At 38.1% G+C, this 24,470-nt stretch overlaps 5 protein-coding genes across 8 annotated transcripts; 3 read left to right on the top strand and 2 right to left on the bottom strand.

Annotated features, from left to right (window-relative positions):
- Nucleotides 1-296: 296 nt before the first annotated feature.
- LOC137725839 (protein TRIGALACTOSYLDIACYLGLYCEROL 1, chloroplastic-like) lies at nt 297-2,850 on the bottom strand. Its single transcript, XM_068464644.1, has 3 exons — nt 2,729-2,850; nt 1,896-2,160; nt 297-1,789 (listed from the first exon to the last, which is right to left on the bottom strand). The coding sequence occupies exons 2-3, from the start codon at nt 1,940-1,942 to the stop codon at nt 778-780; spliced, it is 1,059 nt and encodes a 352-aa protein (XP_068320745.1). The 5' UTR covers nt 1,943-2,160; nt 2,729-2,850; the 3' UTR covers nt 297-777.
- Nucleotides 2,851-2,898: 48 nt separating this feature from the next.
- Nucleotides 2,899-7,218, top strand: LOC137725837 (UDP-glycosyltransferase TURAN-like). Of its 4 annotated transcripts, none has more exons than XM_068464640.1 (18): nt 2,899-3,103; nt 3,185-3,276; nt 3,437-3,470; nt 3,577-3,632; nt 3,735-3,875; nt 4,117-4,265; nt 4,348-4,437; nt 4,524-4,590; nt 4,674-4,737; nt 4,835-4,946; nt 5,069-5,235; nt 5,355-5,465; nt 5,571-5,632; nt 5,734-5,786; nt 5,920-5,995; nt 6,318-6,446; nt 6,593-6,652; nt 6,934-7,218. In XM_068464640.1, exons 1-17 carry the CDS (start codon nt 3,007-3,009, stop codon nt 6,614-6,616), a joined length of 1,524 nt encoding a protein of 507 aa, XP_068320741.1. In that variant the 5' UTR covers nt 2,899-3,006; the 3' UTR covers nt 6,617-6,652; nt 6,934-7,218. The 4 variants fall into 4 exon arrangements, with proteins under 4 accessions (XP_068320741.1, XP_068320742.1, XP_068320743.1 ...); XM_068464641.1 differs by having other exon boundaries at nt 6,943-7,218; XM_068464642.1 differs by having other exon boundaries at nt 3,738-3,875.
- A 648-nt stretch (nt 7,219-7,866) lies between these two features.
- Nucleotides 7,867-11,776, top strand: LOC137726057 (bystin-like). The gene is made up of 11 exons (XM_068464917.1): nt 7,867-8,272; nt 8,466-8,622; nt 8,727-8,778; nt 8,863-9,190; nt 9,498-9,577; nt 10,104-10,151; nt 10,571-10,717; nt 10,837-10,909; nt 11,004-11,079; nt 11,271-11,361; nt 11,464-11,776. Exons 1-10 carry the CDS (start codon nt 7,940-7,942, stop codon nt 11,348-11,350), a joined length of 1,374 nt encoding a protein of 457 aa, XP_068321018.1. The 5' UTR covers nt 7,867-7,939; the 3' UTR covers nt 11,351-11,361; nt 11,464-11,776.
- An 846-nt stretch (nt 11,777-12,622) lies between these two features.
- LOC137725353 (uncharacterized) lies at nt 12,623-16,116 on the top strand. The gene is made up of 9 exons (XM_068464010.1): nt 12,623-12,726; nt 12,874-13,128; nt 13,320-13,469; nt 13,592-13,726; nt 13,962-14,027; nt 14,587-14,640; nt 14,768-14,866; nt 15,391-15,463; nt 15,577-16,116. The coding sequence occupies exons 2-9, from the start codon at nt 12,931-12,933 to the stop codon at nt 15,813-15,815; spliced, it is 1,014 nt and encodes a 337-aa protein (XP_068320111.1). The 5' UTR covers nt 12,623-12,726; nt 12,874-12,930; the 3' UTR covers nt 15,816-16,116.
- Nucleotides 16,117-16,228: 112 nt separating this feature from the next.
- Nucleotides 16,229-17,757, bottom strand: LOC137726772 (deoxypodophyllotoxin synthase-like). Its single transcript, XM_068465735.1, has 3 exons — nt 17,375-17,757; nt 16,950-17,271; nt 16,229-16,782 (listed from the first exon to the last, which is right to left on the bottom strand). Exons 1-3 carry the CDS (start codon nt 17,746-17,748, stop codon nt 16,528-16,530), a joined length of 951 nt encoding a protein of 316 aa, XP_068321836.1. The 5' UTR covers nt 17,749-17,757; the 3' UTR covers nt 16,229-16,527.
- Nucleotides 17,758-24,470: the final 6,713 nt, after the last annotated feature.

Raw genomic sequence — 24,470 nt, forward strand, 5'->3', positions numbered from 1 at the left:
GTAGAAATTTTCGTTAAAAATAGTCACACGACCACTATGTTGTGTGACTTTACCACCTGAACCTGTTTTTGTGCCAATTTACCCGTAAACGACATTCAAGTTTTGGGGAATAATTTTCGAAACCCTCATTGTCGATTCTTTTAGTTTTGACCAAAACAATCTTAGATACGATTTATCAGGTAGTTTTGATGCAAAAACAAATTCAGGTAGCAATCTGGCACGAAAAAAACGTTAAGGTAATAAGGTGACAGAAAATAATAGTTGTCACATGCAAGTCACGGGAAATCGTTAAGCCTTGCTGGTGTTTTTGTGCAAAGGTTAGTTTAGGTAGGTCGTAATTGTCACAAAAAGAAATTTTCGTGATATAACTTTAGCGTCGAAATTGGAAATTTCAATGGCGGAATCAGAAATTCCATTCCACTTGCACCCCTAGATATTTGGATTAATTCCCAAGTTGCAACAACTTGGGACTCGTCATTGTCTTAATCGAAAGGCAAAGCTAAGAGCATCTCCAACAGCCTCGTTAAACAACGCTGTTTTGCTAATTTAACGGAAAATTCACAAAAATTTCAACTCCAGCAGGCTCGCTATATGCCTCGCTGCTTTGAGGTTGTTAACAGTCGCTCGCTAGATTTATTGAGGGGAGAGAAATGCCTCAATAACCATCAAGGAGTACTACAAGCTGACCTGCCATTGTGCAAAAACGCCACGCAGCCAAGTATACATACTTTGATTTGTTTCCTGTTTCGGCCTCTCCATTAGCTTATCAACAACCACTTAGAGCCTCTTCAACGAATCTCCAACTCCCTGGAAGAAACAACACGAAAGTACAAAATCTGCGATAAAGATCCCAACAAGAGATATAACCACAGCCGAAGTTGTTGACTCTCCGACACCCTTGGCTCCTCCCATAGTGGTCACTCCCCAAGCACAACTCACAATCGATATGATCGCACCAAAAACCTGTGACTTGATCATTGCACTAATTATATCCCACGGCTTGAGAGCTCTGCAAGCTGAATCCAATATAATGTTGATGCTAACACCATAAATGCCATCGGAAAGGAGGGCGCTGGATGCCATCCCTACCGAGAAACACATTAGAGTCAGAAACGGAAGAGCAATACATGTAGCAATCACCCTCGGAGTCACAAGATAATCAACCGGGTCTGCCCCAAGAACTCTCAGAGTGTCGGTTTGCTCAGAAACCTGCATTGTTCCCAACTCTGCTGCAAATGAGCTTCCAATACGCCCAGCAACCACGATTGATGTAATTACAGGACTCAACTCCCTTGAGAAAGCCAGTGCTAAAACCCCACCAACGGCTCTGCTTAACCCTAATCTAGTAAATTCCCTAACGAATTGGATTGTAAAGGCCATGCCAACAAATGTTGAAGTCAAGAGACAGACCCCGACTGAACCTGGCCCAACTCTCCTTAATTGCTGAAGTGTATTTCCCCAGTGCACCTTGCCCTTCAAAGTTCTCAAAATAACCTGTCCTGCCAGGATAAGAGCTGAAAACCCCCTCCACATATACGTGGGAGGTGACCATTTGTGCAACACTGTCTTCACTTCCGAATTGGGTGCATGATTTGTATTTGAATCTTCTAACACAGAGGCAGAAGGGTGGCCATCATCTGTGTTGGGAATTGCATACAATCTGGTTTGTTGCTTAGGCAAGAGAAACTTACACGTCTGAGGTCTTCTAGTAATCAGAACTCTCCTAACAAGATCACTTGAATATGAGGTTTGTGATTTACTCCACCCATCTGGTTTTAAATGGCTTCTTCTGAAATATGTTTCAAGACTTAAATTGAAACTTCACAAAAAAAAAAAAAAAAAAAAAAAAAAAAAAAAAAAAACAATGAGATGAGAACATTCATAAAATTAGATACCTGTCAGAAAAATAAGAGAATGGATGAAGATATGAAGCGGTTTGCATGGTTGGTTCTGTTAAATTTCCTGAACTTTTTGTGGATAAACAATTCAGTCTGCTTTCCGATTTTAGCACAACGGAAGAAGCACCACAGATCAGTGTAAAGTCTGGAAATGTACTTCGAAATTTTTCAAAAGCCAGAGAACCCGACGCAATCACTGGGAACGGGCTCTCCTCAAGTTACCATACTGTTCAGCGCTGGAGTCAGCGATATCTGTGTTCACCTGATTTCATCACAAAACACACACGAAATGAAGAGTAAACACAAGAAATGCACAAATCAGATTGATCCAGAAAAAGTGAATGGAACCAATGAATTTCTTTAGAATCAAATTGAAGAAGTCAAAGAGAATAGAGTATTCATCTAGATTCTAACAGACCACGTGAGGATGTGAACAAATGCCCGCCGTCGGAAGTTTACCAAACCTTGCAGGTGCTTACAAAACTTGGATACTTCCCAAATTGCCAATTAATGGTACCTCAACTACCTTCCGACCCAAAGTCATGAAATTAAGCTAAGCTAAGTTTTTACACTAATAACGCATCCATTTCTTCACCAACATAATCCAATAAACTTCTAAACATTATATAGCAGCAGAGAAAACTCTAATTCCCAACTGAACAATTTTGCAGCACAATCAACAGCATATAGCATTTCTATTTAACAAAAAAGCACCACAATTAACACCATATAGCATTTCAATTCAAAAAAAAAAAGCACAAAATCCAATCACAAAACACCAAGACTATCAAAACCCAGATGAAAATATGTAATAAATGTGAAGAAAATACCTTGGAACCTCCACTGTCCTGATCAAAGCAAGCAAATTCAGAACCCTAACAATGGCGAAAGCTCGCGGCTTGAGAGGATGGGTGGTGACTCCAAGTCAGTAAGCATCTCGGATGAGTGTGAATTCTTATGGTTCAAATCCAAAAGAAAGAAAACCCAGTTAGGCTAGGCCCATTTTATTATTTCTCGTGCGAAATTGGGTCGAATTGGGTCGACTAAGCCCAGCTAACCGGCCCGCCTTGACATCCCACAACTCTCGCTCTCTCCCTCCGTCTTCCTCATGACTTCAACTGCAAGTCTGCACCTTTGGCAGTTGGCACCACTCTCTCCGTCGGAGATCAGAATCCAAGTGGAACAGAGAACCATGGCCGGCAAAGGCAAGCTTTTTTGTTCTTTCTTTTTTCTCGAAAGCTCGTTTCTTTGCAGATTTATGAGGAGTTTGGGATTTCTGATTGCAGGAGGGAAGAGAGGGCGGGCGTGCGTGGTGGTGCTGGGCGATATTGGGCGGAGCCCCCGTATGCAGTATCACGCTCTTTCGCTTGCCCGACAGGTAAGCGCCCCCGCCTGAACTTCTACAGCTGATTTACCAACAACCCAATTCTTAATTTTCCATTTTGTGCTTTTGAAATGTGTTTTGAAGTCGGAATTGCTCTTTTTCGTGAGAATTTTGGACCTTTTTTGTGATTTTTGCTATTGAATGTGCGTTTCAGGCGTCTCTGGAGGTAGATATTGTTGCATATGGAGGTACATCTTTTGCTTTGATGGTAGAATTAGGTGCATTGTTGAGCAAATTTGAATCTAAATGTTACTTCATATGCTGATTTGGATTTGAGTTGGAATGTTTGGACAGGTTCCGAACCCCATTCCGCTCTACTTGAACATCAGTCCATTCACATACACAAAATGGTAGTTATTGTTGAAGTGCAATTTTCTTTTTACCGCAGTATCTTACTATCGAATTTTTTTGGTCGTCCACAAGATTAAAGTTTTTGTGATTCTGGTTGGCAGCAGCAGTGGCAGACATTTACGCGTGGCCTGCCCAACATACTTAGACCCTTCGTGCTTTTGATCAAGGCAGTTACTCAGTCTTTAATGCTTCTTTGGTTTCTTTGCGTTAAGATACCTGCTCCCGATGTTTTTCTAGTTCAGGTGAGCTTGCATTGCTCCAGTTGGGAAGTTGCAGAAGCCTTTGATAAACTAGACAGTGTTTAATTGTTTTTCTATGACAAAGTTTTCAAATTTGATTAATTAGCTGCCAAGTGCCAACCATTTGCAAATTTTAGGCTACAAATATCAGTTGGTTCCTGAATTTTGTATTTAGATTTTAGAGTACGTGAATTGAATGTGAACTTTCTTTCTCTAAATCCTGTGATTCATTTTGCTTGTGCAGAATCCACCCTCTGTTCCGACCTTAATGGCTGTAAAATGGGCAAGCTGGCTTAGGAAATCTGCCTTTATTGTTGACTGGCATAATTTTGGATATACTTTACTGGCATTGTCTCTTGGAAGAAGTAGTCGATTTGTGGCAATATACCGTTGGTAGCTATTGAATTTTTTTAGACTTTTCTTTGAGGGCATATTTTTGGTGCTGCAGTAGATTGAGTTTCTCTTTCCTGATTAGGTTTGAGAGGTATTTCGGGAAGATGGCAGATGGTTCCCTATGTGTAACGAGGGCAATGCAACATGAATTGGCTCAAAATTGGGGAATTAAGTAAGAGGGTCAGCTCAATATTTCACAAAACTTTATTATCAAGTGATATATATTTACTTGTCTTCTGTTGTCTTCCAAATTGATAGAGCCACAGTTTTATATGATCAGCCTCCTGAGTTTTTCCGACCTGCTTCACTTGAAGAAAAGCATAAGGTGTTTGAATGCCTAATTCTGAGCTTGTTTTGATTCTTTTTTTTGGTTTCAAGAATTTGGTATAACATGTGAGTTATCTGCAGTTGTTCTGCAGATTAGATAAAAATCTAAGGCAGCCACTTGGTGTTCACGATTGCACTAGCACGGGTAATAATAATCAGTTTCTTTAAATTTTTAATTTGCTTCTTGACTGCCCTTCATTGATTAGTAATGTTCCTTCAATATGTTAACATATATCTAACAGGATCAGGGGGAGTGAATACAGACATAAATGATACTCTATTTACCACTCTGGTTGGTACTGACGTTACTTCGAAGCCACACAGGCCGGCACTCATAGTTAGCAGTACAAGCTGGTGAGCTAATATTCAGTGGAATACTTTGATGTAACATGAAAGACAAACCCCATGTTTAAAACATTTGATTTTTCAATTTTTATTTGTCTTCTTTATTAGTCTTTTTGAATGGTTCTTTACAGGACTCCTGACGAAGATTTTGAAATTCTCTTGGAAGCAGCTGTCATGTATGACAGACGTGTTGCTGCTATTTTAAATGAAGAAGATGCTACTAAAGAAGAGGTTCTTTGGAAGGATATTCATAGTGGGAAGCAATACTTATACCCTAGGCTGTTGTTTGTCATTACTGGTGAGTATAACTGTTTCTTTGTTCTAGGATGTCAGGTTCCTTTTAGCCTTGCATATCTGTTATGAGAGAGAGAGAGCAGGGTCATCTTACGCACTTGCATACTGATTTAATTCGTGTAGGTAAAGGGCCTGAAAAGCAAAAATATGAAGAAAAAATTAGCAGATTACACCTCAAACGCGTGGCATTTCGTACTATGTGGTTGTCTGCTGAGGACTATCCATTGCTTCTTGGTAGGTCTTTTATTTTCAATTGCTTGTGCTTTGTCCCCATTGTTCCTTGCACATTATATGCTCTTCCGAAAGTATTCAGTGTTATATATTTATTTACATTTGCAGGATCAGCGGATCTTGGTGTATGCTTGCATACGTCCTCATCAGGGTTGGATCTTCCCATGAAGGTAAGGGGTAAACTGAATACTGCACTAGAATAGATCTACAACAATATGAATTTTCTCTAACTGCTTTTCACTTTACGTTATTGTACATTTTTTGGCAGTAGGTTGTGGACATGTTTGGCTGTGGGCTGCCAGTTTGTGCTGTTTCCTACTCATGGTAAACTCTTGTTTTTATTAATTACTTGCTTTATGCGATAGGAATCTTACTTATTATGACATGATATATGGACGTTTGGGGATGCTGTACATTAAAATCTGATGTCGTTGGTTATGGTAATCTTTTTTCAAAGCATCAAGGAACTAGTGCAAGTTGAGAAAAACGGCCTTCTGTTTTCATCGTCTTCAGAACTAGCGGATGAACTTTTGGTAAGTTGGCCAGCTTGCTTGTTTCTCTGTTGGGATGTTTCAACTGCTACTTAAAATGACTGTAACAATTAATACTTGCGTAACAAACCTCATATGCAATTCATGTAACTTGAAATGCATGAAATGCAGTAAAAAAGAATACAAATCATATATATTTTGGTGTCTCTTTGTGAATTCCATGGTGGTTAATAGATGAAACTAATATGCATGGTAGACTAACCACTGCAATATTAACGTAATTTGCTTAACTTCAACGACTCAAAACTTTGGATTACTGTTTGGTGCACCGTCTTCGTGATAATATCTCTTATAACCTGTACAGATGCTGTTCAAGGGTTTTCCAGATGCATGTGATTCCTTGAAGGTTCTCAGGAATGGTGCATTGGAAATGGCTTCATCTGGGAGGTGGGCTACTGAGTGGGAAGAGCATGCCAAAGCATTAATACTAGAGGTAAGCTTATAATGTGCATGTTCATCAGTCTTACTTATCAACTACGTACCCTCACATTTTTCTTTATCCTCTACCTGTGGTGTCTTGATTTCCTTGTACTGTACTATAGATGGCTTTGAATCTGATTTCAGAGGTTCTAATTGCAGGTTATCTCTAAAAACTCAGATTGATTTCTGGTTCCAGTTGAAAGTTGTTTAGTCGATGAGGTAATATCATGATACCATTTACAGTTTCTTTTGTGCAACCAAAGTTTCACCGATCAATTTCCCACATATTTCCTTGTTGCTTGGACATATTAGACCAACGCATTTGCTTCCCCCACCATCCATCACTCTACACGTTCGATGCTAACTATGTACATCACGTTTTGAATACAGAGAAGGGGAAGAGAAAAATAAAAACATGGCCATACTTCTGTGATACGAAATTATGAATTGAAAAAGCAACTTACAAATCTTCTGGTTATTTTTGTAATCTTCTTTATCAGGTTTGGCAGATCAGTCAGTTTAGAGGCCAGTAAACTAATTTGCAGAGTAAAGAATTCAGAACAGCTTCCAGGGATGTTATCAAAATCGCATATACGGTTTATCACGCGTTGAAACATGTGGATATTTCGCAAATTTTAGACTTCAGAACAAAAGCATACTATGTATCTTCGGTCTTGTTTCATATTGTGTCTTTCTGGATATAACTGACGCTATTATTTCTAACAATATGTGGTGTTTTCAGGTTCTTATAAGCAAAATTTAATATTAGCTCCCGTTCTCTACCACGCCTTTCTGTTTATCTGTTTTTCCACAATAGCAAATTCATCAAGAATAGTACCTTATCTTGCTATTTCCCGTCGAAACAAAGCTTAAATTTGGATTCAGAAGGAAAATTGACACACTTTGAGAAATGAAGAATCATAAGAGAATAATTAGAGGAAGACAATATTAAAAAGTAGAATGCACCAAAAGATACCGCGTACATGTAAAGGGTCTACTTACATCTTCAATTTCACACCGTGCACTGAAGTTGCTCTAACGATTATTACATCAAGTTGGTCAGCTTGTCGTCCCTTTCCAATTAAGTTTAAGTTTTCAATATAGACAAAAAAAATAGACATTTAAACCTTAAATCCCGTAAATTAAAATAGTTTAAAATATCATTTTATAATCCAACAAGAGAAAACAATACTCTTCATAAAAATGAAAAATAGGATAGAAATTAGAACAAACATTTAATTAAACTAGGAATCTTAAGATTTTGGTTCAGTTTGGGCTCTTCTTGGGCCTTTATCACCTTGTTAGAATATTAGGTGGGCCATTCGCATTTCTCTTGCCTCCCTGTTCGGCCCTTTATCGTCCGGGCCACTAGATGTTTTCTTTTAACTTGTGGTCCGCAATTTGTCTATGGTTAGGGTTTTAGACTGAAGAAATCAAGGTGGCGGGGGTTTTAACTTTCCAGTTTGAATAGCAGAAAAAGCTTCGCCTGCAGCTGCAGCAGCATCAATGGGGAAGAAGAGGCAGAGAGAGAGGCACCAGAATCCGGAGCCGTTCCTCGCCGAAGAAAATGGCTCCGTCGTCTCCAAGAAGCGGACCAAGTCGAAGCAGCACCAGCAGGAGGAGAAGCTCATATCTTCCGGCATGAGCTCCAAGATCCTCAAACAGGCTCTGGCTCAGCAGAGGGAGATAGAGGACGAGGATAACCGCGCTCAAAACCCTAACAATTCGCTTCTGGATGTATCGGAAGAGCCGCGGAAGGATGTGGCCGACGGCGACGAGGAGGATATCGATGATTTCGGTGGATTCTCTGAAACGCAGAGCCGATTTGACGGTTATGAAGTGAGTTTTGATCGCTAATTGCTTGTTTATTGGATTTTTGAGTTTGTTTGAATGGTGAGAATCTGTGAGGAAACATAGGAAATGTAAAATGAATGCTGAATTGTGTTGTTTTGTTATTTTTATTAATTGTTAGGTTTCAATTGGATGAAATTAATTTCATTTGTGAATGAAAAATGTTTAATTTGAGTTTCAGGAAAGTGATGAACATGGCGAGAAGCCATTACATGAGATTGATGAACATGATGAGAAAATATTGGAGCAATTCTTGTCAAAGGATGCCGGTCCGCAGCGTACTCTGGCAGACCTCATTGTCGCAAGAATTAAAGAGAACGATTCAAATGTTGGCTCAGGTAGATATGGAATATGATTTTGTTGTTCCTTCTTTCATTAGCTAAAGCTGAAGGTCGTTTCTTTAGTATATTTTCATTTGTTGATTTGATTTGTTCGGTTGCAGATGTGAGGCCTCTGCCTAAATTGGATACCTCTGTCATAGATTTGTATAAGGGGTAATCAAGCTATCCTAGCGTATCTGTTATTCGAGTAATGCTAGGCCATGAGGACGATGTCTTACTTTTTCGATGTTTGTGCAGGGTTGGCAAGTTTCTTAATAAGTACACTGCTGGAAAGATTCCCAAGGCATTCAAACACATCCCTTCAGTGCCACGATGGGAGGATGTCCTATATTTGACTGACCCTGAGAATTGGTCACCAAATGCAATGTATCAAGCTACGAGAATTTTTGCTTCCAATTTGGGTAAGGAGAAGGTAGAACGTTTCTACAAGCTTGTGTTGCTCCCAAGGGTGAGGGAAGACATCCGCAAGCACAAGCGCTTGCATTTTGCACTATATCAATCTTTGAAGAAGTCTTTGTACAAGCCTGCTGCCTTTTTTATAGGAATACTGTTTCCCTTGTGTGAGGTAAACATGCCATGCTTCTCCATCTAATTGCAGTATTTTGAAGTTTAAGCGTTGTTTGTTTGTTTTGGAAGTTCATTAATTGATTTCATTCTCTCTGTCATACTGAAGTTACGGGTTTATGATGCTAACCTTTTTGCTTGTTCATTCGGATGTATCCAAACTAAGTTTTTGAGATATGATATTCACCTCAATTTCATTATATTAATGGGATGCTTGGATCTAAAATGTTTTTACGGTTTTGGAATGGATGTTTTCCTAATTCTAATGCACTTCCCCCATGTCTCTATTTCTCCTTCTTCTTGAACAGTCAGGGACATGTAATCTAAGAGAAGCTGTTATTTTTGGGAGCATTATACAGAAGGTCTCCATTCCTCCACTTCATTCTAGGTATGTAAGCTGCCTTATCAAGATTTGGTATTGATTCCACAAGTTATGAACCAATTTGCCTTTGTCAGAACAGAGGGCTTCCAAATAGACCCTTGAAGATGAAGAGTTTGTTGGGTGACGGCTTAGAAGCCATTCTGATAAGGATTTAAAAAGAAATAGAAGTTGATTATATCTGTTATTTGGATTATTTTTATCTAGAATATACTTTTAACTAACTACTATGTTTAGTTTATAGCAGTTGGCTTGTGATCTATTCATACATTTAGAAAGGCTGTGAGCAGTCAATTGCATCATTTTTTTTTAAAATAATTTTAACAACCACTTAAAATTGTTGTGCACAAATCTCCTGATTATATCTCATTTCTTAAGTTAGCAATCTATGGTTAACTTTTCCGTTTTGCTTGTCTTATCTTTAGCAAGTTATTCTTTCATTTTCTGTTTCTGATGTTGGAAGTTATACTGTTTATTCATGGTCCTTATAATCTACCTGGTAGATCTCTGATACATGCTTTTGCTGTATTTTCAGTGTTGCATTAATGAAGCTTGCAGAAATGAAATACTGTGGCACAACGAGGTATTGAACCGTGTAACAGTTAGTATTTCCAAAATGGTTTGAAAGAAATAAAGACATATCTTCTCTTAGAGTGTGCGGTTGCAAGATAGGTGCATTTGTGCCTGTGAAAGTTTGAAAAAAAGGTTTAAGATATCTGTTAACTTGAAAAACGTTCAAGCCAAAGTGATTTATATATATGGTGAAATGCATGGTGGGGAGGCCTAATGTTCCGAGCAGTAGAAAAATGTAGAAGATCTGATTCAATAAACCTCCCTGTATAAAGCACAATTTCTATCAGTTTCCTTTTGTGACATTTATCCACTTAATGAATTTAAATAGCTGATGGTTGGTCAGTTTGGAAGTACTCTTCTTGTTATTATAAAGGAGAAGGTCCTTGCATGCGACATTGTTTTGAAAATGCTGTTTATGAATTGTTGCAGTTATTTTATAAAGCTTCTTTTGGATAAAAAGTATGCCTTGCCATATCGCGTACTCGATGCTCTTGTTGCACATTTTATGAGATTTATGGAGGAAACAAGAGTAATGCCTGTGATATGGCACCAGTCACTTCTTACATTTGTGCAAAGGTGGGCAAAGTTTTAATAATCTCTTCTGTGCCTGAATGATGATTAGACTGCATATTGATGATACTTAGTGTAATTGGATCGTCTTTTTCCTCATATACAGCTGGTATAATCCCTTGCAGGTACAAAAATGAATTGCAAAAGGAGGATAAGGATAATCTGAGAAATCTTCTTGAAACGCAAAAACACTATTTGGTAGGAGCATTGTCTCTTGAGGCATTTCATTTCTATAACTTTGTGGCTATAACTCCATGGCAAAATGTAATCTGTATTCCTCGATTCATTGTAGGTAACCCCTGAAATAAGAAGGGAACTAGAAAATAGCCGCAATCGTGGTGAGAAAGAGGATGATCTCATGTCAATTGATATCCTTTTTGCTTTGTACTATTTGTTTAACAATAGTCAATTTTTTTTCTCTTTTTCTGTATTGCATTTGAAAACGTGAACCGTAAGCTGCTAATGGCGTGCGATCTTGCAATATTAAGCCATTAGCATTGAGTTCCAAGCATATATTAAAACAGGGAAAGTATTCTGTGTTCCCCTTGACTTGACATACCTTCTCCAGTTGGTGTGATCAATAAACCTTTCGAAGAGGATTGGTTTGACATTCCAGAGGTGCCTATGGAGGATGACTAGTTTATTGCTCGGTAGGATGCTTGTATTTGCTGCGCCGTTCTGTTTCTCCTCTTAATCTTGTTATCCTTATGTTCTCTTTGTTATGTCTTTTTGTAATGTGCGGCTTGTTTCAGGCAAACCAGGGTTCTGCTGCAGGCTGTTGATGGAGTTGGGCACGAACGGAGTGGTACATCTCCTAATGCGGGAAAATGCAAGGGCGTGCCCTCGGAGTTGATGCAATTTTGAATCGGAGGAGTTTACCCGCCGGACAGTTTTTATACAAGCATATTATTTTTATTTTTATTTTTTGTTTATTACACAGCTTCTAGTAATTGTGTATCATATTTTTATCCATGAGTTTTCTTGTACTAGTTGAAATATTTGAGTTGAAAATTGAAGATGAGACCCCAATCTGAGATTAAAACCGACGCTCAATTGAAAAAATGTAGTGATTAATTTTTACAATTATTAGTTTTTTTTAATATTTGGACGGTTTCTTAAAATTACAGTCTAGCTTCGTAGTCCGAGACAACACCAACTGTAAGGCAGTACTTAATTGAGCTTTAGGCCAGTTCAAGAGTTCCAGATCCGTCTCAAGACTTGCTTAGAAAATTGCTTTTAAATAACTGGAAGTATTTTCAGAAAAGAAAAAAAAATTGAATTTCAAAAGCACTTCAGTATTTTTTTATTTTTTATTTTTTATTTTGGAGAAGAAACAATAGTGATTTATCAAAAATCAAGAAGACATACAGTCTTGTAGAAGAATCTCGACAATGAATCTGGAGGGTTTCTCAAACCAACAAGAATTGAAATCAGAGGACAAGGCCAACTCGGCCATACAACGCACCACAATATTTGTGGATCGACGAACATGACAAACCTTAGATTCAACAAAGACTCTATGACCCTCTTTGATGTCCTCAACCAAGAGATAAGTAGGTGAGGAGCCCTTCTTCAAGCTACCGATGTCTTGAACCACCTGCAGGACGTCACTCTCCAAAATGACATGCTGCCAGTGCCGCTGCACAGCCCATAGAATCTCATCCCGAGCAGCCATAAGTTCCACCATTGTGGGGTTAAAACTTAAAAGCACTTTAGTGTTTTTTCTGAAGTTAACTTGTATTTTTTTATTAAAAATTGATTTAAACCTTTTATTTTAAAATATTTTTAATTATTTAAAAGCAATTGCCAAACAAGACTTGAGATTTGGCTATCGAGGACGCGACAGGACCATTTTGCCCCCATAAGCGAGTCCCGTGTTTGACTCGTGATACTATAAATAGAAGAAAAGCCTGACAGTGGCTGGTGGCACGGAGAAATCCCGCCCGACTTTTCTCTTATTTCCCCTCCAAAATCCCTAACAGTCCCAAGTGACTCGCACACTCAACACTCAACAGGTATCATCTTCCACACTCCCTCCTCTAGTCCTAATTTCACATTAAGTCTTCTTTGTTTCGGCTTTCGCCGATATATACATAAATATATCGATTAAGTTAGGGAAATGAGAAATTTTGACTACTAAATTCCTGTGAAATTTTGATCAGAAGAGAAGCAAATCGAGTTGAATCAAGGAGATTTAGGGTTTTCGAAGAGCATCAAAGATGGGAGAACGTAAGGTTCTTAACAAGTACTATCCGCCGGACTTTGACCCCTCGAAGCTGCCCAGGGTCAGGAGGCCAAAGAATCAACAGATAAAGGTGCGGATGATGCTTCCGATGAGCATTCGCTGCAACACCTGCGGCAATTACATCTACAAAGGCACCAAGTTTAATTCTCGCAAAGAAGATGTCGTTGGAGAGGTTCGTGGGTCGTTCTTTAATCACTAGGATTTTTAATTGCATAGCCTGATTCGATTTGATTTGATTTCTTGGTTTTTTTATTTTATTTTTGGAGAATGAGGAATTGGTGTTTGATTGAATTTTTTTTAAGGTTTAATAGGGTTTTCTTTATGTTGCGTGAACTGGGTTATTGATGGTTTTATCATTTGCAGACGTATTTGGGAATTCAAATATTCAGATTTTACTTCAAATGTACCAAGTGCTCTGCCGAGCTCGCGATGAAGACAGACCCCCAGAATTCTGACTATGTTGTTGAGGCCGGTGCGACACGTAATTTTGAACCCTGGCGCAATGAAGATGAGGTAAAACAGAAACAAAAATGATGACTTTCCACTTACCGTGTTCTTTCATGTTTTCAGGTTCTCTTATGCTGTGATGAACTTTGCTTAACCGGTTGATTTGTAGATTTGTTTTTTCTTTTCAGGAAGTAGATAAGGAGAAACAGAAAAGGGAGTCCGAAGAAATGGGAGATGCCATGAGAGCCTTGGAGAATAGAACACAGGATTCAAAACGAGAGATGGACGTCATGGCTGCCTTGGATGAGATGAAGTCCATGAAGGTAGATGTCTCAGCAGTTGTTTGTCTAGTGATAAGTCGTCAAATTTTATTCTTTTGTAATTTGCTCGATGTATGGGCATGATGTGACCGTGCAGTTCTGCCATTAATTTGTAATGCTCGACTTTTCTGTTTCTGTCAGTACGTATATGAATAATATGTTATGCATTTATTCAATTCCCTTGAGTCGGCTGCATGTCGATATCCTCTGATACTAATACTAGATTTATGGTTTTCAGTCCAGGCATGCGACTGTTAGTGTGGATGCTATGTTGGAGGCTTTGAAACAAACATCCGCGCAAAAGGTACGATTTATAAGCGGTTCATATCTAGGCCAATTTAAACTTTAAACCAATAAATACACATGCATGTATATATGGTATTGCTCCCTGTCCAGTGTCATATGTTGTGTGTCATACGCTTGTGGAGTTGTTTAGTTGTTGTAATGCTTCACATATAGGAGCATGGTTCCTTAAGTGTGCAATACTTGCAGCTTTGATGTTGTGGTTTCCATGAATTTGTTATAACATGAAGTAATTCAGGGTACAATAATTATGTAACCAAAGAAATTTGATAGGCTTCTTGTGCCAACTTATTTTATGTGTTGGAAGTGAGTCAAATTATCTTCATGTCCTGAACCATGGGTAAACCAAAAAGCTGATGTGTTTAATTTATTGAAATGTGATGCATTACCTTGGAAGGTGAATGTAAAGGATTGAAGCGTTTTATTATTTACATATACTTGTACTTTCAAACAAAATGGTACTTGTTTGTGCATTCATTTCTATCTTGAACTTGCTCTGCTACTTGTGTAGTCTCAGTTTTATTATTAGTGAGTTTACCAAAGATTGATGTTTTTCACAGGAAAAAAGGATTGAAGAGGAGGATGAAGCAGTCATAAAATCTATAGTATTCCATGTTAGTATTCACGCACTACTTTGTTTTATGTCCAACTTAATTCTCCTTGATCATTTTTTTGCTTTTATTTTTACTTTTCTTTCTTGTGGGCTGTTGGTTTCTAATACAACTGAACAAATTCATGCAGAACTCAAAAGATTATATCAAAAGAATTCACGATGAAGATTTAGATGATGAAGAAGATATGATTGAGCCTTTAAGTGGCAACGGTGAAACCTCACTGAAGGTACGCCATGTTAGTTGTTTGATATATACATGTTGGCATCTTATCAAAGAATACGTACAGTGTGTTGGACTTTTGGTTCTAGATCCAGCTCTACTTTATTTGGTTTTTTATCCTCATCCTGGTATGGTGTATAACAAGTGTGTGGTTTTTGTCATTGGTGTTTATCCTGTGTTCTTATATACTCATCTAGAAATTGCATGATGATTCTTGCAAATACGATAATCAAGATAACTCAGCTTTATGCTTCATCCATCCACTCCTCTCTTTCCAACCCTGTGCTATTCTGCAATTGTGTCAAGGGGAAAATTTTTGTAGTGTCTGCATTTGCAATTGAAAATCGATTCTGGTTTCTAAATGTCTGGCATCCTGTGGAGGGAAATGAATAAATTCCTTGTTGTGTGGACGATAGACCCTCAACTTGCTTAAATAACAATCAACACGTTTTATGTTGCAACTATGATCTGCATGTTGTGTAACTGACAATGGTAAGCTTATAATGTTTGTTTGCACATATTTCCATGCAGCGGAAAAAGCTTACTCACGGGCTTCCTAACAATTCAACAGATTGGTTGACAAACAGCAGTATTTCTGATAGAGGTAGTTCAAACAACACATGCAGATTGTTCTCGCCCCTGAATCAATCATTTGTTTCTTTCTGGATTCTCTCCATTTGACATTATTGAGCTTTTTTGTTATTTTTCTATTGACAGGGAATCGAAATGGCTCAGAAGCTGCTAAATTCCCTTTTAAGTCCTCGACTGTTAGGGTTGCTGTAGTTAAGAAACCAGTTGCGGCTGAAGGTAAAAAGTCAGCGGAAGCAGAAGACAAGAAGAAACAATCGGGAGAGGAGGTTCAAAATTCGACAAAACCAGATAAGAGTAAAACCAATGCTACAACCAATGTTTTACAATCATTGTGCCAATATGACAGTGACGATAGTGATGAATGATTAGCTAGGATTATGTTTTGATTCCATAATCAAATGCTTTTTGCTACGGTTTCAAATAGGGATTCGTACTTACTGATGCCTCTTGCAATTGGCGCACCGTCACAAAAAATAGTGTGTTGTCAGTTGAGAGCAACTTGCATGAAACATGGTTTCATTCCCCTGTGAGGCAATGTTATTTGAAAAGAAACTTACACATGATATTGTAGGTATTGAACTGTAACTCGACAATGATGGTGAATCTGTTTCATGTAAGTCTTCCACTTACAGAGTTATTGGTTCAAATATTCTCCTCTCTAATCTAGTGGAAGGGTTTCTCTTGCGTTTGGTTCAATATTCTCCTCTCTGGTCCATATTCCTGCCACTTTTCAAAAGGATGAACAAAAGCCTACCAAAGGTAGTATCTTCTCATGCGAAGATGACTTTGGCGAGGACAGTTCCTTCTTCCTTCTTAACCTCCCAACGTCATCTTTTTGCATGAGAACAAACTGATGACGTTGGTGTGGACAGTTACTTCTTCCTTCGTAACTTCCCAACGTCATCTTTTTGCATGAGAACAAACTGTCTACATCAAAAGAAAAAAAAAAATCTCTCTTTCATTAGTATCAAAATCAACAAATCAAAACTAAAATAAAAATTTGTAGAATGCGCATATATAGCGCATGGGGCAAGTTATTTGTTACACGATTTTTTTTGTCGGTGACAACCATAAATTTTAGTTTTCAACTTTGACGCCGCAATAAGCTTTGATAGGAGAAGCTGCCTTCTTGGACTCTGCTGAAGCATGAAATCGTGTATAGCCACGACTGTCGCATGGATTATAGAGCAGCGGGTGCTCATCATTCACTAGTTCTTTCGGTACTTGTATGACTCCATTGTTGAACGTAAACAGACCGAGTGAGTATCTCGTCCTGTTTTCGCGATGTTTCACTCGGTGCTGGCAAGCTTTTATTCTGTCGTTGCTCCACACCTAAATTCAAATCAAATAAATTATGTTTAGTAATTTACTACTTACATCATCATTAATAGTCTCTGTCTTTGTTATTATATTGTGCTACAATGAGCATTCTTTTTTGTATATGTGAAGATCCATTATTCGTAAGGGGTGGAACCACCGCATTTAAAGTTTGTACTCACCTGCAATCCATCGGCTGCCATGAACAAGAAATGCGAGGGTACTGACTCGATATTAATCCAATCACCTTCCCTTGTTTTAACCTCCAACCCACCAACATCATGCTGAACAACTATGGTTGTGAGGTTACTGTCTGTATGCATTGGAAACCTTAACGCAGTATTAGTGTCCTCCGGCACCTTATATTTGGTGAATCTAAGGAGGTGACTGTTGCAACAAGCAACGGACTCGTATTCGTTTCCTACCCCAAAGCTATCGAATATCATTTGTCCCACTGTTCGTTCCAAATCAGCTAATAACTGGCCAAAGGAATCTGTGGTTTCACTGCACCAAAACAACAAGAAAAAGTTTGTGTAAACAACAAATAACCATGCATCTAATAAACCACGTATAAATGATACGTAAAAATTTGAATTTACCAACTTACCTGAAGTTTTTCTTTCCAGCAGGCCACATCAGATTCTTGAACTCGAGAGTTGCCTGGGGTGATGTCACATTATCGATGCACAAACTTTCGAAGAGTGGAATGCCGGGGTGTGGACCCACGTACCCATGATATGGTTGCTCGCCAACGTTCTTTACCTTGTTTTCCAAGGGAACCTCAAACAGATCTGCGGCCTGGCCGAAGATGCTGTTCTGAAGTTCTGGAGAAATTTGATCGTACTGTACGACGAAAGAGCTGTACTCTTCGAGTGCAGAGCGGACTTGTTTGGCGGTGGACAACCAAGAACTGGATCCGGGCTTCATGTCTTCGGCAGAGAAGTTGATAGTAGGAAGCTTGGGAGGTGCTGGGCAACCCATTTCACTAAATAATTATACCCTAAACTTTGGTAATCTGTTACTATATATAACTAGCTTGTGGAAATATAACTGATGGATATGCAAACATGCAGTGTCGCGTGCTCCATTTATAGCGGCTGTATGTGAAGGTTGCCTTCCACAAAAAATAGGCCAACAGCCTGTAAGCCAGCCGGCCCAGCCCTTGATCGAGCGCGTGTGTACTTATTGACCACAGGCGCGTTAGACATTGCAATGGAGAAATTTTTTATTGTGACGGAAACACGAATGATACATCACGTGTTTTTATGTAAGTGGTGAGAAATTTTTTTTTTTGAAGTTATTAACTTTTTAGCACACATATCCTACCATTTGTATAGTGACACGTGATGTATCATCTCGTGTGCTGATCACACTGAAAAATCTCTCTCAACTATGAAGGTTCGGCTCCCGGAGCAGTTGCTGGTATCGGTTGCCAAGGGAGAGTCAGGAGCTAATAGGGCAATCCTCGATTGAAATTATAAGAGCAAAAGATACACTAAGCCTTCACAATTGAAACGTATGAAGCACCTTTAGTCAATTATTGTTTGTTCTCTAAACTTTAACACAACTTTCTTTGTCCTTCAAAGGAGCGTGAAAAGAAAATTTAATATTCTCACAAAATAAAATCATGAATGGTAAGTTAATTTCGTAGAGATAAATTTTATTTTTTTAAAGCATCATTTACATGTGATACTGACATATTTCTAATATTAAAAAACAAAAAATAAAAAATAAAAATAAAGAATATCTCCCCACTCTCACGTTCTCTCTCTCCTTTTCTGCTTCCCATTTTAAAACCAAGATTAAAAATGTTCATGCACCAAATTGTGTGACCATATGCTAGTTATTATTATTATATGTCTCATTGGTATACCCAAAGGATGCGGAAAGAAAGAGCAAGTATCGAAAACAGAGTTTTTGGTATTTCAAAAAAGTTAATCATATATTTCGTACTACGCTTTGTATTGTCTAGTGTTCCCTTTTGAAAGCTATTATATAGGCCCTGTATTCAAAGGGATCTCTAGTTTTTGGTAAAAATAAAGACTAGTTGTGAGCCCATTTCACGTTGAGTTTCAACAATTTAAATTGTTTATTTTGTAAGTCTCGATTAATAGATCATCATTGCAACAATTCAATTTAGTCTGAAATCATTTGTTTCTTTAATTATCACATTGAAATTTCATTGTTTCTTAGAGAACAAAGTGTTCGTCAATTTCTTTGAACTCAATCAGATGCCTCAAATATTTCTGATTGAGTTAATATTTTGTAAGAATGATTTATGAAGTGCAACTTAAAAAATAAATGTTTCGAATCTTTAAAGTTGAATACGATATAGGCCCAATAACTAATTTTTAACTTTATTAAAAAAAAAAAATTAAAAACCCCTTCCTCTAAAAGCGTCGTGTGTATATAAATATATATATATATATATATGCCACTTGCGGAAGGTGCATCTAAAAGAAATATGTGATTAGATCTACGATAGAGATGATGAAGATAGTGAAAATTTCGAACCTCATAGGAACTCTATGTGGTACCAAGTCACTTATGTATCTTATCATGCAATGTATAAAGTGTAAAATATTGTACTAAATATATAAATGATTATGGTGTGTTTAAACTTCTTTCATTAATTATTACATATTTTCTACGCTCACAATGTTTGCCAGCTTGCTATATAATCAACTTAAATCAGTTAAATCCATCATGCAATGCATTTCCTTCCAATTTTTTGTGATAAACTAATAGATAATTGACTAAATAAACATTCTGCAAAGTTTCAATAAAAAATTTCAAGTTTTTCTTACAATTTATGTGGTTTTTATTCAATTTTTATCGATATTTTTATCGAAATTTCCGTGTTTTTAGACTATCGATATTTCTGATATCATCGATATTTTAGACTTTGGATCTACCTCACCTTTTATGTATGGACCTTTTATATATGCCATAAAAGAAATATGCGATTAGATCTGCCTCACCTTTTATATATGCTACTTGCGGAAGGTGCATCTAAAAGATATATGCAGTTAGATCTGCCGCAGCTTTTGCAGTTCTTTTCTTTTAGATGATTATGCATGCATTTAATTGGGATAGTATTATTTATATACTTATTTTTATTTTTATACATTTTTTAAAAAATTTTGTCACTGATCTTCTTCATTGCATTCAATCTAACGACTGAAAATTGAAAGGAGTATGAAAAAAATAAAAATAAGTTTGTAAATAACATTATCCTTTAATTAAATATGGTACATCCCAATAACAGGAGAGACACTCTGTTTTAATTGTTTCCATGTTGAGGACTTGAACCTTCGTCTCTGAAACCATCTTTTGCTCAATGATTAATGAGTTTCGTTATCATAACAGGACCTTTAAGCAGAAATTGCAGATTCACATTTGTAATATAAAGTCAACAGTTAGATTCCCTATGTTACATTTATATTCGGCTCATTGGCATATACCAAAAAAACATGTGTGACTCGCGAGACTTCGGAAAGAAAAGATTATTTTAAGGTTTCAAAAAGAGAGTTTTTGACATTTCGAAAACCACATTATAAGTGCTTGCTTAAAAAAAGCTAAGACATCATATTTATAGATTATATTTTGTAGATCATATCATCTAGCAGTTGATGATTGAATTCTTTCTTTAAATCATTAAAAAAATTATTCAACCATCAATCCGTCATAATCTACAAACTATAATTTAAGTACATAATTTATCTAGCATGAGACAAGAACGTGCTTTCTTCCATGGTTTTTTGCTAGACCCTAGCTTGTACGTACCCACTGTGCATTTGTATATTGGCTTTTATTTATTTAATTTTTTTTTTTTTGGGGTGGGTTTTGGGAATCAAACGATTAATTAAGAGAGGAAGAAACTCCACGAACACTCAAGACCTGTAAGATGTGTTTGTTGTACCGGACTATCTCGGACTTGACTAATTTTAAGAAATAAACTGGATTGACTTAGAATAGACTAAATTGGACTAACTTAGTGAAGTGTTTGGTGCAATATTGGGCTAAAAAGCAGGATAATGAAAATCAATGAAAAATAAACCCTATTTGAATTATCACAACAAAAGAATTTGATCTTCTCCTGAGCTTAGATTTCTGAACTCAAGAGAGAATTTAAATCCATCATAAACTAACCAACCTGAACCTACAATCAAATCTCAAATTACAGAAGGAAAATTGAAATTAACTAAATCCACTTTTCTATGCCAACACCCAATTCAAACCAAAACCAAACAATTTCGCAGAATTAAAACATAATAATAAATTTCTCACAAATTCAACAAAAAAAAAAAAAAAAAAAAAAATTGCATTGCAATCCTTTTGTCCATCACCATCTAAGGCTCTGAAATGTAAGCCCATAAATTGAATTGCGCCACAAATCCATCTTCGTCTTCGGGCAGCCGTGCTCGACCCCAGCCTTTGGGCCGCCATCTTCGAACTCAGCCTTTGAACCCAGCCTTCGGGTCGTCTTGTCGACCCCAGCCCTCAGCGGATCACGATAATCAAATAAACTTTCCCTTTTCTAACTGATTCACCACCCAGGAAGCATTCTGTCACCTTGGCGAAGAAGATTGGGTGGCGCCGACATCGATCCGAGTCTGGGTTATCGGTGCAAAGAGATATAGCAAGGGGGAGAGAGAGGAAGCGAAGTGCAAGAACGGACGCGTCTTAGCAATCCTGTGGTTTTGCGGGGGTCTCGCTTAGACCTGCTAGCGAGGTAGTACCATTAAAGTTAATCTGTGTGAGTAACAAATACGGTATTGGACTAATCTTTAATCTAGTTTAGTCTAGTGAAAGTTAACGAGTGCAAACAAACGCACCCCTAAAATCATACAACAACACATTGACAACTTGAGAAGAATACAGCCATCCCAAACATGTAAGGCCATCTCCAACCGAAGGGTCCAGAGGGCCAAAGGGCAAAAAATAACCCGAAAACCGTTTCTAACCGAGGGTTAGGGCAAAGGGCTCGTGGGCTCCACTGGACAAAAAAGGGCCAAAGGGCCAACTGGCCGGCCCAAAACATCTAGTTGGCCTCGGGCCGAGCTCCTATTCAAACCCCAACGGCTAGTTGACGTCAGTTACTGTTGCTTTTGATTTTTTTTTTTTTTTTGGGCCAAATATTGTTTAAAAACTCTCATTTTTTCCTATAAATATCTAAGCCATTCTTACACCATTCCTCACAAAATTTTCACCATTCCTACAACATTTCAATTTTCATATTTTCTTAACTCTTTTAATAATATTTCCTTCAATATTTCCAATAATTTTCAAATGGCCTCATCTGCAATGAAAGGTAGGGCTTGAACCCGAAAAGAAGATGAAGCTCTTTGTAGGGCTTATTGTCACATCCCGGCCCGGGGCGCACCACTTCCCGGGTCCGCTCCATCACCGTAGCACGATATTGTCCGCTTTGGGCTTACCATTCCCTCACGGTTTTGTTTTTGGGAACTCATGAGCAACTTCCCAATGGGTCACCCATCATGGGATTGCTCTAGCCCCCTTCTCGCTTAACTTCGGAGTTCCTACGGAACCCGAAGCCAGTGAACTCCCAAAAGGCCTCGTGCTAGGTAAGGATGAAAATATACATTTAAGGATCACTCCTCTGGGCGATGTGGGATATCACAATCCACCCCCCTTAGGGGCCCGACGTCCTCGTCGGCACACACGTGACCAGGGTTAGGCTCTGATACCAAATTGTCACATCCCGGCCTGGGGTGCACCACTTCCTGGGTCCGCTCCACCACCGTAGCACGATATTTTCCGCTTTGGGCTTATCATTCCCTCACGGTTTTGTTTTTGGGAACTCACGAGCAACTTCCCAGTGGGTCACCCATCATGGGATTGCTCTAGCCCCCTTCTCGCTTAACTTCGGAGTTCCTACGGAACCCGAAGCCAGTGAGCTCCCAAAAGGCCTCGTGCTAGGTAAGGATGGGAATATACATTTAAGGATCACTCCCCTGGGCGATGTGGGATGTCACACTTATAGATGGGTGTCGGAAGATAATGTGAGGGGGAGTTCTCAAACAAGTGAAGGTGTTTGGACTCATGTGTCTAAAAAATACTTAGAGTTCTACGAAGGCACCACTCCACCAAATACCCAAAACCATGAAAGTTGTTCTTCAAGATGAAAGAAACAACTTCAGCCAAATTTGAACAAATGGCATCAAGCACTGTTAGTAGCCGTAAGTAGACATGAAAGCGGCGCTAATTACTACGACGAAGTAAGTATTTTCACAATTTATTTTAAATATTTAATTATATTACATTTAATTTCATAAATTAATTTCCTTTGATTTTTGTAATTATATTTAATTATATTACCTTTAATTTCATAAATTAATTTCCTTTAATTTTTGTAATTATATTTTTTAGGTATGCCGAGCGGAGGAATTGTATGTGGAGGGCAGCTCGAAACCCTTTCAGTTTCACAGTTGTTGGGAAATTTGTAAAGGGTGGGTGTTATTTGAAGATCCACCTCAACATAGAGTAGGTTTTACGTCGGTGTTCGAAGTTGCATCCTCAGCTGTAGATATGGATGAAGATGGATCTCTTACCATTCAACAAACAAGGTAGAAAATCCATCTTCAAGTGAAGGTTCCATACCTAGGGCTATGGAACGAAACAATGCCCGAAGGCTGAAAGAAAAGGGCAAGGCAACGGATGATTACATCGCTCAACAAGAAATGGTGGCCTCATTGTGATTAATAGTGGAGCAAAATGCCTTTGCTGCGGAAGAAAGGAATCGTAGGCATGAAGAACGGGCCAAACAAATACAAGAAGAGATGAATGATAAGAATATGGAAAAGAACACTTCAAATTACACTCCAATGAGTAAGGCCTGTTTTGATAGGAAAAAAAAGAACAGAAATTATGACTCGGCAGCAGTTGTTTACCTCCGACTATACTCCTAAAATGACGGATGATGAAGATAATGATGATTTTAGATATTAAATTTAAATTGTTGTAGTTTTTAAATTTAAATTGTTGTAGTTTTTAAATTTAAGTTGTTGTAGTTTTTAAATTTAAATAATAAATTATGTTTGGCCCTATGACCCTTTGGCCCTCGGTTGAAGACGATTTTTTGTGACAGGGTTAAAACGAGCTCTATGGCCCTTTAGCCCTCGGTTGGATATGGTAAGAAATATAACCATGCACTGTTCATTAAAATATTAATTTCTTGGAGAGCCAGTGGGCTAAAATGAGTCATCTAACCAGCTTTCGGTTGGAGATGGCTTAAATTATTACAACTATACTCAATAGACGTGATGACATTAACCACAAAATTTGCTTTCCTAAGGATGTGCTTCCAGCTAATATAGTCAAACGAAGAAGTAAGCCATTTGATGCCTTCGACCACAGCATAAATACGCTAAGGATGGTGCACTTCCCAGTAATAGCTTCAATGACAATCTTCGAATCTCTTTCGATCAAAATCTTTTTGAGGCCCCGAGCCTTGGTGAGCATCAAGGCATCCCGAGCAGGTAAAGCCTTCGCCGAAGTTATTGTGTTCTGACCCAATCTTCTTGACCCCTCAATGGAAGGCTGTTCCCAATGATTTCAAATGATGAAGCCCGCAGCAGTTGAATTACCCACAACAGACCAGTCAAAATTAATTTTAAAGAATTCCTAGGAGGGGCAATATTCCACCTGATCATTTGTATATTACATGGTCATTATAACTA

Source organism: Pyrus communis, chromosome 2, assembly GCF_963583255.1.
Source record: "Pyrus communis chromosome 2, drPyrComm1.1, whole genome shotgun sequence".
Taxonomy (NCBI): Eukaryota; Viridiplantae; Streptophyta; class Magnoliopsida; order Rosales; family Rosaceae; genus Pyrus; species Pyrus communis.

Coding starts and splice junctions, on each gene's coding strand:
- LOC137725839 (XM_068464644.1), bottom strand. CDS start 1,942: ATGCAAACCGCTTCATATCTTCATCCATTCTCTTATTTTTCTGACAG. Junction 1,790..1,895: donor TTCTCTTATTTTTCTGACAG/GTATCTAATTTT, acceptor AACATATTTCAG/AAGAAGCCATTTAAAACCAG.
- LOC137725837 (XM_068464640.1), top strand. CDS start 3,007: ATGACTTCAACTGCAAGTCTGCACCTTTGGCAGTTGGCACCACTCTCT. Junction 3,633..3,734: donor CCATTCACATACACAAAATG/GTAGTTATTGTT, acceptor TCTGGTTGGCAG/CAGCAGTGGCAGACATTTAC. Junction 4,947..5,068: donor ATAGTTAGCAGTACAAGCTG/GTGAGCTAATAT, acceptor GGTTCTTTACAG/GACTCCTGACGAAGATTTTG.
- LOC137726057 (XM_068464917.1), top strand. CDS start 7,940: ATGGGGAAGAAGAGGCAGAGAGAGAGGCACCAGAATCCGGAGCCGTTC. Junction 8,779..8,862: donor GTCATAGATTTGTATAAGGG/GTAATCAAGCTA, acceptor ATGTTTGTGCAG/GGTTGGCAAGTTTCTTAATA. Junction 10,718..10,836: donor CTTCTTACATTTGTGCAAAG/GTGGGCAAAGTT, acceptor AATCCCTTGCAG/GTACAAAAATGAATTGCAAA.
- LOC137725353 (XM_068464010.1), top strand. CDS start 12,931: ATGGGAGAACGTAAGGTTCTTAACAAGTACTATCCGCCGGACTTTGAC. Junction 13,129..13,319: donor AAGAAGATGTCGTTGGAGAG/GTTCGTGGGTCG, acceptor TATCATTTGCAG/ACGTATTTGGGAATTCAAAT. Junction 13,470..13,591: donor CCTGGCGCAATGAAGATGAG/GTAAAACAGAAA, acceptor TTTTCTTTTCAG/GAAGTAGATAAGGAGAAACA.
- LOC137726772 (XM_068465735.1), bottom strand. CDS start 17,748: ATGGGTTGCCCAGCACCTCCCAAGCTTCCTACTATCAACTTCTCTGCC. Junction 17,272..17,374: donor GCTGGAAAGAAAAACTTCAG/GTAAGTTGGTAA, acceptor GTTTTGGTGCAG/TGAAACCACAGATTCCTTTG. Junction 16,783..16,949: donor TGGCAGCCGATGGATTGCAG/GTGAGTACAAAC, acceptor ATTTGAATTTAG/GTGTGGAGCAACGACAGAAT.